The sequence below is a fragment of the Equus przewalskii genome, chromosome 17 (genome assembly GCF_037783145.1).
Source record: "Equus przewalskii isolate Varuska chromosome 17, EquPr2, whole genome shotgun sequence".
Classification (NCBI taxonomy): Eukaryota; Metazoa; Chordata; class Mammalia; order Perissodactyla; family Equidae; genus Equus; species Equus przewalskii.
Genome location: NC_091847.1, coordinates 65,799,724 through 65,813,121, shown reverse-complemented (window position 1 = coordinate 65,813,121; position 13,398 = coordinate 65,799,724). Strand labels below are relative to the sequence as shown.

General features: G+C 38.1%; 1 protein-coding gene across 12 annotated transcripts in view; it reads right to left on the bottom strand.

The window, feature by feature from the left end:
• The window catches only part of ANKAR (ankyrin and armadillo repeat containing), a 65,875-nt gene that overhangs the window by 24,419 nt on the left and 28,058 nt on the right, over positions 1 to 13,398 (bottom strand). For all 12 annotated transcript variants that reach the window (XR_011528482.1, XR_011528483.1, XM_008526172.2 and 9 more), the window contains exons 10-13: positions 10,996 to 11,204; positions 7,989 to 8,093; positions 6,079 to 6,320; positions 957 to 1,125 (exon numbers count right to left, since the gene is read on the bottom strand). Coding sequence is in view for 10 of the 12 variants with exons in the window: in XM_008526172.2 (XP_008524394.1) it covers positions 957 to 1,125; positions 6,079 to 6,320; positions 7,989 to 8,093; positions 10,996 to 11,204 (725 nt within the window). In the remaining 2 variants the exon portion in view is untranslated. The remainder of the gene's footprint in view (positions 1 to 956; positions 1,126 to 6,078; positions 6,321 to 7,988; positions 8,094 to 10,995; positions 11,205 to 13,398) is intronic.

Sequence of the window (13,398 nt, the reverse complement as noted above, 5' to 3'; positions counted from 1 at the left end):
AAACGTCTATGCTTAAAATATGCATACAAGCTGGCTCTCTCTAACGCTTCTCTTAAATGATAAAGTAGGGCATAGTTAATAACGGAGGGAACCTTAGAGCAGATAACCTTAGGAATTTGTAAAGAAGGGAAAGGACTTTCAAATGATTTACTACATTATAGAGGTTCTTAGAAGATGCTTAAATTTGAAGTTCTATAGTAAAAGAAAGTCCTCTGAAATAATCCCCTTATCCATAAGCTTGTCTTACATTTTAACCAACATATTTATTGCATATTTATTCCTAGAGAACTGGAATAGAAAGACAGATGATAAACTGAGCAGGAAGAAAAACAGATGAGCTTATCTCCCATTTTTTTATCCCTCCGAATGTGGGGAAAACCATAGATCTGAAGTTTACACTGTTATGTGTATGCTCCCTAGAATGAGATAATTCTTACAGAATCCAGCAAATCATTTGCAGTGGCTGCAGAAACGACCTCAGAGCTTCTGGGGTTCTTGGTACTGACAGGCACTTCAGGATCTGATAATTAGCCTAATGACCTGATGACCTTGAATTTTGGTATCAAATATCTAATAGCAGATCAAATATCTAATCTGAAGTCCCTGCTGGAACGTGAAAAATAGCTTCCAATGATCAATATGTGTATTATGCACACAAGGAGACATCTACTCGAGTCCCGGGGCATACTGACTGCATTATTTTCATTATTCATGCTGATATTTCCACTTATAAAAATATCTACTTAAATATCTTTTAAAAACTATGAGAGTCAATTCCTTTTATAAGCCCAGCAGTTTAAATTTAAGCGTTCCAGATATTTAGGTAATATTACATGTGTCTAGATCCATTCTAAGACAAATCCAGGACATCTATTCATATAGGACAAGTCCAAACCTGTGTTTTCTTCACTTAATATCCCTGGTCACATTAAAATAATACAGAAATAGAGGCTCACCTGAATCAGAACTCAAGAATGTGATAAGATATTGGATGCCTTTATGGTCTCTCACTGCCCTTTGATTGTCCTTGTTTCCTATACATAATACCCGTATACAGTTCATTACATTTACTAACACATTTTCTATGTTGAACTGTAAGAGATTTATCAGAGCTGGGATCCCATTCTAAAAATAAACAAAAAAATTAATTACAATTGAATTTATTTAAGATGTGTGCAATTTTTTTTTTAGAAACACAAGTCTATAATCTTTCTTACTTTAAATATCTGCTTATTTAGGAGAGAATGAATGCCCACAAACAAATGTGTCTACTGATATGGCACATTAAATAATACAACTTGAAGCATATCTTATGCTTTAATATAAAGGTAAGTATTCTATAAATATATATATATATATATATTTTTTTTTTTCTTTTGAGGAAGATTAGCCCTGAGCTAACATCTACTACCAATCCTCCTCTTTTTGCTGAGGAAGACTGGCCCTGAGCTAACATCCGTGCCCATCTTCCTCTACTTTATATGTGGGACGCCTACCACAGCATGGCTTGCCAAGCAGTGCCATGTATGCACCCGGAATCCGAACTGGCGAACCCCGGGCCGCAGAAGCGGAAGGTGCAAACTTAACCGCTGTGCCACCAGGCGAGCCCCTATAAATATATTTTAAAATAACCTCCTTTATGCCAAAATAAATTGAAGCTGCAAGTTCACCGTAACATTTAATAAATGCCTAAAAAGTGAAGCAACTGAGTAAGATCAATTGAATACAATGCCCATTTGGAAATATTTGCCATTGTAGACATTGCAGTGGTAATTGGTAATTATATTTGTGCAACACAAAATATTATTTTTAAACGTGAATATAATTTCCAGCCAACTCTAGTGGTCTAGGGGTTAAGATCCGACTCTCTGACCACTGCGCCCCAGGAGTTGCTTCCCAGTCAGGGAACCACACCACCTGTCTGTCGGTTGTCATACTGTGCTGGCTGTGTGTTGCTGTGATGCTGAAAGCTATGCCACCGGTATTTCAAATACCACCGGTATTTCAAATGATGGACAGGTTTCAGTCTGTCTTCCAGAATAGACAGACTAGGAAGAAGGACCTGGTCACCTACTCTGAGAAAATTGGCCATGAAAACCCTATGAACAGCAGCAGAGCATTGTCTAATAGAGCACCGGAAGGTGCGAGGATGGCACAAAAAGACCAGGCAGGGTTCCACTCTGCTCAGAATCCACTTAATGGCACTAACAACAAATAATTTTTAAATTTTAAATGGAGCAAAGATGGCATTTCTCCCTACTAACAGAAATAATGTGAGAATATTAGGGAAGATAAGAAGCAGAAACGTACATTTTCAATGAAGCTAGGAGACATCTTTAACGATGAATCGTAATAAATGTGTATGAGTTTCCAGCAGGGATGAGTGAGATCTTCCATGACCACTGGCCACAGGAAATGCTGGCAGAGCACCGTTTTCCAAAATGAGAGGCTCTACTTTGAGGGGCAGAAAAACAAACACACAATTCCCTGTCTGGAACAAGAGGAATGGGTATGCAAGATGGCAGCAGACTCTTTTGTGAACCAATTTGGCATAAATTTAAAAAATTAAGGAAGGCAAAGATGAATAAGGAACCATACCAACAAGATATGTTTGGAAGGAGTAGTCTATTTGTGAGATAAAAAGGAAGAGATGGACTTCATGTTGTGGAGGAAACAGAATCCACACTGTGAGGTACTATGCACCAGTCTCGGCTGGCTAGGGAAAAGTACAGCTGAAAGGACCCCTGCAGACAACCCTGTGGCATAAGTCATATTCTTGCTAGCCTAGAACATGGGTCTGGGCCTTTTCCCACATACACTTCCTGCAAATAGCTGGACCAGAAAGAACTCACCTAATTCAAAGATGGATAATGGTCTAAAAGGAACTAGAGCAGGATCTATCCGAACATATTATAAGGGAAAAAAAAGGAAAAGCTTTTGACAGATGGAGAACGCTCATCCAAAAAACATTGTGGCAAAGTAGAAGAAAATTGTAAGCGAGAGTGGTATATTATTATCAATGAAAAAATTAATGAAGCTATCACCTCTATAAAACAAAAGTGCACAGGAGAGACACTAGTGCTCAGGGAAGATTTTTTGAGACAAGGGGAGATGAAACACTTGCTGGAAAAGCTCAGGAAAGATATGGAGAGAAAGAAAAGCCAAATTGCAATCCACACAAAAAGAAACAATGCTAAAAAACATAGCAAGGAACAAGGAGGACAGGATTGAGAAAAAATGAAATAAAATGAAACAATGAGTAGAAATGGACTAGAGAGAAAAATGATAGCTATATAAGGCAAGAAAAGGTGATACGATACACAAATAATTGGTGTTCCCAAAGAGATGTGGTCAGTTAATTCAGTAATCAATAAATTCAATGGCCAATTTTTGACTTTGGTCTTACAAGGGCATATGACACTATTGACCATTCTCTCCTCTTTGAAACACTTTCCTCATTAGGCTGATAGGATAACAGATTCTTCAGATTTCCTCTTAGCTCACTGGCCATTCTTTCTTAGTCTCTTTTGAGCTCCCTCCAGATCTTTCAACTTTCCCACAGATCCTGGTGACTCAATTTTCAAAAAATAATACAGAATATGATGACTTCTCACCATTTCCACTATTACCACCCCATTTCAAGACACCATTATCGGTCACTTGGATTACTGCATTAGCTTCTTAATTAGTCTTGCTGTATCCACCCTTGCAACACAGAAAATAGAGTGATGTAAATTTCTTCATGGAACTTCCCAGAACAAAATCATTCAATGGCTTAACATACTCAGAGTAAAAGCCAGGGTGTCTAACAATTGCTCACATGGCCCTACATGATGTGGTCCACCATTACCCAGCTAGAAGTGTCTCCTATTTCTCTCCTCTCAGCTACTTTTGCTTTCTTGCTATTCCTTGAACATGCCAGGCACATTCCCACTTCATTTACTTTTTTTACTTTCATTCACTTCATTTCTTCTGCCTACTTCTTCCCAACAGAAAAACATGGCACACTCCCTCATCTACTTTAGGTCTGTACTCAAATGCCAACTTCTTAGTGAAGTATTTTTCACCAAGCTCCTCCTCTCCCCTCTTCCTGCTTTATTTTCCTCCTTAACACCTATTCTCATCTAACATACTATATACTTGGCTTATTTGCCTTGTTTATTGTCTTGTTATCCCTGACTAGAACAAAAGCTCCACGAGGGCTGGGATTTGGGCTGTTTTGTTCACTGCTATAACCCCAGCATCTAGAATAGAATCTGCCATATGGTAAACTCTCACAAAGTACTTGTATGAATGAACTGAAAGAATACTAGAGAAAAAACATATTTAAAGATAGAATTCAAGAAAACATTCCAAAAATAAAAGAAGATGAATTTGCATGTTGAAAAGTTACACCAAGTCTCAGGAAAAATAGGTAAGTAACATTGATGTGTAAGTCCCAGATTTTAAAGAGAAAGAAAAAAAAGAGAAAGAAAACACTGATCAAAGAGTAAAAGATCAAAACAACAACAAGAAAAAATGACAGAACTAAGATTAAACATGTCATATCAATAAATGTAAATCAGCTATATTCAATAAAAAGTGAATGACAAAGCAAAACTTAAATATACTGTATACAAGGGACACATTTATCCTAACTCTGGGTAATTATCAGAATCATTAGAGATCATAAGATCTAAATGAATTAGACTAACTGACTAACTAGGGAAGTGGGTCTGGAGGTGTCTATATTTCGAACATATTTTCCAAATGGTTGATACCAAGTCAACCAACAGGAAATAAAATGATTCAGAAAAGTTAAAAAGAAAAGGATGGGCAAAGCCAAATTAAACATGAGAGCACAAAAGAAACAGATCACAAACATAATTTTGGACAAGCTGGAATTCAGGGCAAATGTATTACACTTGACAAAAAGGGTACATTTTAGGGGCCAGCCGGTAGCACAGCGGTTAAGTTTGCACCTTTGCTTTGGTGGCCCGGGGTTTGCCGGTTCGGGTCCCAGGTGTGCACATGAATCCCAGGTGCGGACATGGCACTGCTTGGCAAGCCATGTTGTGGTAGGCATCCCACATGTAAAATAGAGGAAGATGGGCATGGATCTTAGCTCAGGGCCAGTCTTCCTCAGCAAAAAGAGGAAGATTGGCGGCAGATGTTAGCTCAGGGCTAATCTTCCTCGAAAATAAAAAAAAAGGGTACATTTTATAGTGCTAAATGACTCAATCCATAACGAAGACGTATCACCTGAATAAAACTATAAAAGTAATCTTACTTATAAATAGATATTAGAAGATCTTAAATAAAACATCAGCAGACATAATAAGATGGATTTTATGTAAGGAATTATAGCACAGCAAAGATTGCTTAGTGTTCACAAAAAATAATTTTCTTCTAATTCTTTCTGGTACACAATTAGACATTTCCCAGCCAGAATGGAAATAGCCAAAATGGTACTGTTTCTTGTAATATCTTCTCATAAACAGCAAGAAGCAACCACATCCTCTAGAGCTAAGTAGGCACTTGGTCTGCCTTCCGTGTCACCCCGGGTACTTTTGTTGAGAAACAGTCCTCCCTGGGCCTCTTGCACTCCTACCTGTATTGTGAGTGTATCAAGATTGTAACAGCTCTTTCACCTGGGCCATTCCTCAGGATTTTTATGTAGCTAGCAGTTTTGAAAGGTATGGTTATGTCTCCCTCCATACAAAGAACAGGCTCGCTTACTGGTCACTACCAAAGTGATAGGTTTCTTAAGCTCAAGGTTCTTCAGATGTGACACAAACCCAGTGTGCAGGTAGCATCCATCTGGGTCCACCGTGTCCCCTTGTGAGACTTGGAGACAGGGAACTGGACAACTCTGCTGAAGCTCATGCCCTTCGCTGTGCTTGCTCTGTACTGTCTTGCTCTTGTTTACTTTTGGTACTCATGGGATTGTGGCAGGTTTCCTCTTCACCATCCTCATTGAGACTGGAGTTCTTCCCTGAGAGTTTTGCCACTGCATAATAACATGAGTATGTCTCTTTCTAGCTTCTATGTAAGGGGAATGTCTGTCAGTCAAAATGATGTTCTATGAAAAGAACTTACATATTTGGCAATAACATCCTTGTTTTCAAGTTGAGCAATATCGTATAGGATGACAGCACAGCGAGAGTGTAGTTCAGGTTCATCAGAAACCAGCAGGTTGATCAGAGCTGGAATGCCTCCTGCATCTACTATAGCACGCACTACACTTGTGTGGATGGAGATATTACTCAATAACCCAACTGTTTTGCACTGTAATTTTATTTTGGAACCTTTTAATAGACTGATTAAGGCAGGAATGGAGCCTGCAATGAAGAGATCAAGAAAAAGCATGAATTATTTGTAACCATTTGTAGTCAATTGATCATGGTAAGATTTACATAATGCTCACGGGTATTGCCATATAAACAATTAGCAAATGATTCTATAAAATATTTATAGAATTATCATTTGAAACTACATGAATGCACTTTTCTGTCTTGTCTACAGTAGAGGCAGCTCTCATTGTTCACACATTTGATTTTCACACAGCACACAGTCATACATTTCATATTGGTAACCTATGAAAGCTACCTTTAAACACTGAATTTTGGCTAAAGATAACTGAAAAATAAATTCTTTGAGTGACTATATAGTAGAGTTCAGTTTTGGTTATTGCATCAAATTTGTGTGGCATTCTTTGTGTAATTATTTGAGTATTTTATTATATTTTACCCATATTTTAAATAAGCAACTTAAAAATAAAGTGCTGAGGGGGCTGGCCCTGTGGCCGAGTGGTTAAGTTCGCGCTCTCTGCTGCAGGCGGCCCAGTGTTTCGTTGGTTCGGATCCTGGATGCGGACATAGCACTGCTCATCACACCACGCTGAGGCAGTGTCCCACATGCCACAACTAGAAGGACCCACAACGGAGAATATACAACTATGTACCAGAGGGGCTTTGGGGAGAAAAAGGAAAAAATAAAATCTTTAAAAAAAAAATAAAAAAAAAAAATAAAGTGCTGAATCTGGTAAAAAGCAACCTTTGCCTCATTAATTACAACTGGTCAAAGATGGAAATCACTGGGCATGGTAAAAATAGAAAATCTGGCTTCAGTTGGACGCTGTTACACTTACATCAGTTCAATGTAAAAGAAAAGAGCACATTATAGAACACACACAAAACACTGGAAAATATAGTGTGTATAATTAGGGCTGTATGTATGTACACATGTATATATGTATGTATGTAGCTACCTGAAATGAAACTCCCTTGTGACTTATTTATCTGTGGTTCACTTTTTGGACACAGAGCTTTTTGTACACGTTTTAGGGAACACATTAGGGGACTACCTATAATAATTTTTCATTCATTCATTTACTCATTCAACAAATGAATGAATGAATCTCTTATGAAGCACCTCATATGTGCCCAATATTTACATTAGAGTAGAGGCTGCCATAATGGACAGTGCATATAGGACATTTCCATCATTTCAGAAAGTTATATTGGACAGTGCTGTTCTCAAAACAATGCTATGAGGTAGGAACCATTTTATTAATGAGGAAATTAGGCTTAGAGAGGGTAAGCAATTAGCCTAAGTTCTAAATGCAGAGCTAGTTACAAACCCAGGCCTGACACGGTAACTGCTATTGTTAATAAATTAAATTGTGTGAATACGGAATAGGGGTAATTTCTAAGTGAAAGAAAATATAAGAGGTAGTATGGCAAAGTAATTTAATAGCATATTTTAGTTTGAAAACTTTTAGAGAAATGGAATTTATATAGTCTTTTGATATGCAGCTTTCATATGAAAAATAAAATATAAGATTGACAGGTAAAGAAAGTGATCTTAGAAAAAAGAAAACTAGAAATTTAAAATCAACTAGGAAGTTTCCTTCACAATTAAAAATACATTTAAAGTGAATGACTGAACATAATATAGCTCTCTATAAAATATCATAAGCAAAGGATAGTTAATAGATTTTACATCACCAGCATCCAAAATATGCTTCCAGTATCCATCACTTGCTAAGCAAATTACTTCTAAGGACATGACGGCCATCATCCTTCGTTTATAGCTTTCGCACTGCAACATTTCTGGTAAGTATCCAACAGAAAAATACATGTTGTAATTTCATAGGAGGGAATGGAATGATTGCTGCTTTTTCTGTACAGGCCAAGGGAAGCCATGAGTTGAATCACCACCTTCACCACCAACCACATTCATTAAATTCCCCTCTGTGCACGTGAGGGGCTTGAACAGATTACATACACCCATGATCTTGGAGGTTTAGAATCTATATAATGAGTACGAAAAATCCTGAAATTCTTTATCTTTGGTCTGAATGACTTAGATCAGCTGGTCACATGGTTCAAATTCACTTGGAAAATAGTACACCTCTCTCTTGCCTGAAATCAGTTGTTGAATAAAATTTGAATATGAGTTTTCAAGGATGGCAAAATAAACCTCATTATTGTCAATAAAAATTCAATATCCATTAAATCATATATGAGGATTTATACATTTCCTGAGCATGAAGAAGACATGTTTAAAAATCTTGAATGAATTTACACTCTAGTCAGGAGATAATGCAAATACACCTGCTTCTAAACAATGTCTATGGTGCAAGAAAAACCATGTAGAAGTATTCTTTCCTCATCTTTTTTCACCCAGTCTCTGTAATAACCAATCTGGGTCTAACTCCAACCTTGGCTAGATCACTCCATGGCGCTCTCTTCTAAAACTGAGCTTCCACTCCAAGGGATAATCCTGTGAACTTCTAATAAACTCTAATTCTTCTTTTACCAATCGTGGAAATCAGCAGTGTGAGGAGGGAGCAAAGAAGCAGTGGCCAGATGCTCACTGGTCATTGTTGTGTTTGTGTCATTATCAGGACTTCCCAACAATGGCTGTGGGAAGGAGTGGCTGTCAGGAATTTTTTGTGCCATTAGGCTATTCCCACTGGAGGGCGGAGCTGCCTACTAGAAAGGTATTTCAAATGTGTTACTCTATTAAAAGTAACAGGATGGTCTTCTTAGTTCCTCCTAAAAAGACTAAGATATAATGATATGTATGCACACAAATAGACCTTGAACACACCTTCCAATATCTTTTGGGGCTGATATACATGGAATGTGTTCCCAGTACCCAGTAAATTGCAAAATCAGTTACTGAGCCAGTTTTGAAACCAGTTATTCAGACTTGAATCAGTAGAATGGGATTGAAAATCTTACATATATCTTATCCCATCCTAAAAGAGTTGTTGGGGAAAATATCAGTTCTCGTTCTCCAATTTGTTGCATTTTCTGCTTTAGTTTTTATTTCATTAAGTTAACACATGCTCATGATTCAGAGTTAAGTGTTACTAAAAGGCCTGTAGCAAAATATAGTGGTTCTTTGCCCCATCCTCTCCACTCTTCTGAGTTCATCTCTCCAGATACAATCACTTTGGACTCTTTCGCTAGACCTTCTGTGATTTACATATCTCCATATTTCTAAATATTTATATACCCTGTTATCTTTTGCTATATCACTTTTAGACATCATCAATTGACTTCACGTTGTGGTAAATGAGAAACTAGCTCTTTTAACACTGCTCTGCTATTTACTCTGCTTCCCCTCCCCATATTTATAGGTTTTAGTCAAGTGAATATCCAATACTTAATTACAAAGCCTACACAGATATTACTCACTGCTAAGCACTGTAGCCTACTACAGTTGTGTCTCCTTTCTTACTTTTGTTTTTCCTGGTGGTAATAATTTCCTTATTTTATTTCATCTGCTTAGGTTTCTTTGTACCTATTGGTAATTCCTCCCACATTTTCTCTTTGGCCTGGACACACAATTTCCATTCTGAGATTCCCCTTTGCTATCTACCATCTTTGAAATTCCCTTTGCTCTTCTCTTGGGTCAGACTCCCAGTATCCCGTTTGTTGGGGAGAATTCCCCCATTAGCATCTTCATGTCTTTCCTAAGTGAGCCTCTGCAGAGAGCACTCCTGACCGGCACAGCCAGTGTTTGAGCCTGTTGAAGATTTATGGAGTGAGTCCGAGAGGTTCTCAGCTTTCTCACTGATAGCTTGGAATGATTTCTCCGGTCTGCTAAATCCTAAGACTTGCCTATCTATTTCCAATATTTTATTGCTGTTGCATCCTTTCCTGTTTTTTCTTGAATGCTTGTTTGCTGCTGGTGTTATTATTTAATCTCCATGTAATTTTAGTGTGGTCTTGGAAGGGAGCAAAATTAGATATGTCCATTCAATTGGCCTAGTAACCCTTACCTTTATCATATATCTGACTAGATTTAACACAAATTCGGAAAAAAATCTTGAACAGAATTTTTCACAAAAGATTTATCGAAATACTAGGAAAGATGTTGCTGGATCTATCTCTAAAATTAGGAGGTGAGGAGTAAATTGGACACAGTCTTTTCCACTTAGATTTTAATTTCCTGGGGCCAGCCCAGTGGCGCAGCAGTTAAGTGCACGTTCTGCTTTGGCGGCCCAGGGTTCACTGGATCAGATCCCGGGTGTGGACATGGCACTGCTTGGCAAGCCATGCTGTAGTAGGAGTCCCACATATAAACTAGAGGAAGATGGACACGGACGTTAGTTCAGGGCCAGTCTTCCTCAGCAAAAAGATGAGGATTGGCAGATATTAGCTCAGGTCTAATCTTCCTCGGGAAAAAAAAAAATTTTTAATATCCTTTTGGAGAAAGTTGAAAAATAAAAATAAGTATAATTGTGTAAAATATAGTCTCTTTGGCCTATTATTCTTTTATTTTAATTTAGAAATAAAACTACTTTTGCACACACAAAAATGCTTCAGTATGATTTGCATTTCTGGTTTTAACTCAAAAATGTTTATTTTATGATTTTTAAATGTTTAAAATATATGCACGTATTATTTTATTTGCTTTATTTCAGAGTAAGTATCAATAATGAAACTGAGTAATAATCAGATTATTTATTTATGAAGAGATTATGTGTTCTATACTCACCTACCAAAGTTTTCCAAACTGGGAGTTCAGGAATATTTAACTCTATTATATACTTGAGGACCTCTGTGTGAAAGGTTAGCACTGATAAATGAATTATATTATTTCCTTTAATGTCTGTTTTTCTCCAGTTAGCACCAAGAGAAAATAGGTAGTGAATAGTGTCCAGTGCTCCTGAAGTGGCAGCAAGTAAGAGTGGTGTACACTGATTCCTAAAAATGAAGGAACATGTCATAATAATTGAGCACACACATAGTGTTAGATTTACTCTTTGTAAAACTACCCAAATTGCTCTTAGAGGAAGTCTGACTTACACGATCACTTTCTCCTCCTTACGTGTTATTGTTCTGTACATTCCCCACGTCAATAGATTTGCCTCTCTTGCCTTGGCTGTCCTGACCTTCCCTCCCAACTTAGTTATCATGCCTTACACTTTGTTCAGAAGTTGATAACGCACAAAGTTCTTAGAACACACTATCTCACCCAATCCTTACAACAACTTTATGAGCGAAGGAAAAAGCAAGGCAAGTATTATCAGCCCATTTTACAAATGATGAAACTGAGGCTCAGGTAGTATTCCAACCCATTTCTTTATACTTCACGTCCAGTTCTAAAATCCCAGCTTCCTCATTGTGGCAGAAACTAACGGTTTTTCTCAAAAACCTACGATCTGCTTTTTAGATAATGAAGAACTTTTGGTTGGACACGTGGCTATCTAGCCAAGGATTACATTTCTCAGCTTCCCTCACAGAGAGGTGTGGCCACACGACTAAGTTTGGCCAGTGTGATGTTAGTAGAAGTTACCTGGCAACTCCCTAAAAGAGAAAAGGTGTGTGTCATTACTTTTCCTCTCTCTTTCTTCTCATGGCTGGAAAACAAGCATAATGACAGCAGGAGTTGCCATTTTGTACCAGGATACGGAAACCACATGTGAAAAAGCAAAAGAGGGAGTCTGGGTCCCTCATATTGTCAAGCCATTGTGCCAGCCCTTGACCACCCACCCAGACTTCATGAAAAAGAACTACACTTTTACCTTGTTTAAACTACAAATTTCTTTTGGTCTCTTTGTCACAGCAGCTTCACCTGTATCTTAACTAATAGATCTACTGACTAGCAATGTGACCTTAATTAAGCAAACTGGGTTACTTCCTTCATCTGCAAAAGAATGAGGGTAGCAGCAATCAGCTGACTGTTTGTGTAAGGGATGAACAAGGTGCTTAGCACAGTCCTGATAATAGCTCCCTCCTCCTTCTCTTTTCACCATATCAGATTGCCTCAAACATTACTTTTTTATCCTTATACTCATGCCTTCCTCTTTTCGGGAAACCTCCTTCTCTTGCTGCCTGTCCTTGAAGTCTCACCTCTATCCAGCTGGCCCCAAGCCTCTCCTCTACTTTTTCCTGGGCCCTGGGGAAACTCTCCTTTCTGAGTAAATGTCTCTTCACTATCTCTCTTTTCTACTTTAACAAGACCATTCTCCCTTTGCTTGCTTTCTCCTACTCAGTGGTAGGAATAAAGACCACTTTTACTTCTAACACCATCACTCTGATTTTCCTCATTTGAAAAATATGCTGTAAAATAAGATTATATTACCCTTTCCAGCTCCATATTGCCATTGTCCCCTTCCTAGTTGGGTCCTTTTCCACCATCCTGGTTCATGTATCACCTCACCAACACACCTCCTCCTATGGTCAATGACTTCAACATCCATGCTAATTACCATCGGTGCTCTGATCTCTCAGTTCCTTGTCATACCCTCATTTATGCTCCATATTTGTACACATCAGCATGGTGACACTCCTCATTAGGTCCACATAGATCTCAACCTTGGTAATTGTCCTCTCCACTAATCCTTTGCTTCTTTCTTATGGTCACAGATAGCTTCCTACTTCTACCTCTGACATCCAATTCTTTCATCTTTTACAATCCACCCAGTCCTTTAGCTCCCTACTGCTCAAAGACACACTGTCAAAATACGACAGGACCAGGAGTTGAACTCAGGTCTCCACGTTCCACGGATCTTTCCAGAATCTATTAGTCAGAGAATCTATTAACCAGAGACCCTAGTTTTCCAGAAGCTTTCTCCACACATATTTCTGCCTCAGCCAAGAGGGAAGATTAATTTCTTCACTGAATAAGAATAGACAGGTTACACAAAGAGGCAGAAATATCTGAATGAAACTCTGCATAAATCAGATTCAGACAGTCAAAATAATAAGCTGGTCTTTAGATTACTAGCCAAGAATGCACCCTCAGGAGAAGTTATACCTCTTCCCTAAAGGTTGGTACTCAGCTAAACTGTCGAACAGAAGACTGGGATATTTCCCTATTGCAAAGTTATTTTCTTCTTTTGAATATATTTCTCTTCTGGATAGCACTGGATATTTCTCCTGCTGTCTAAGGCCT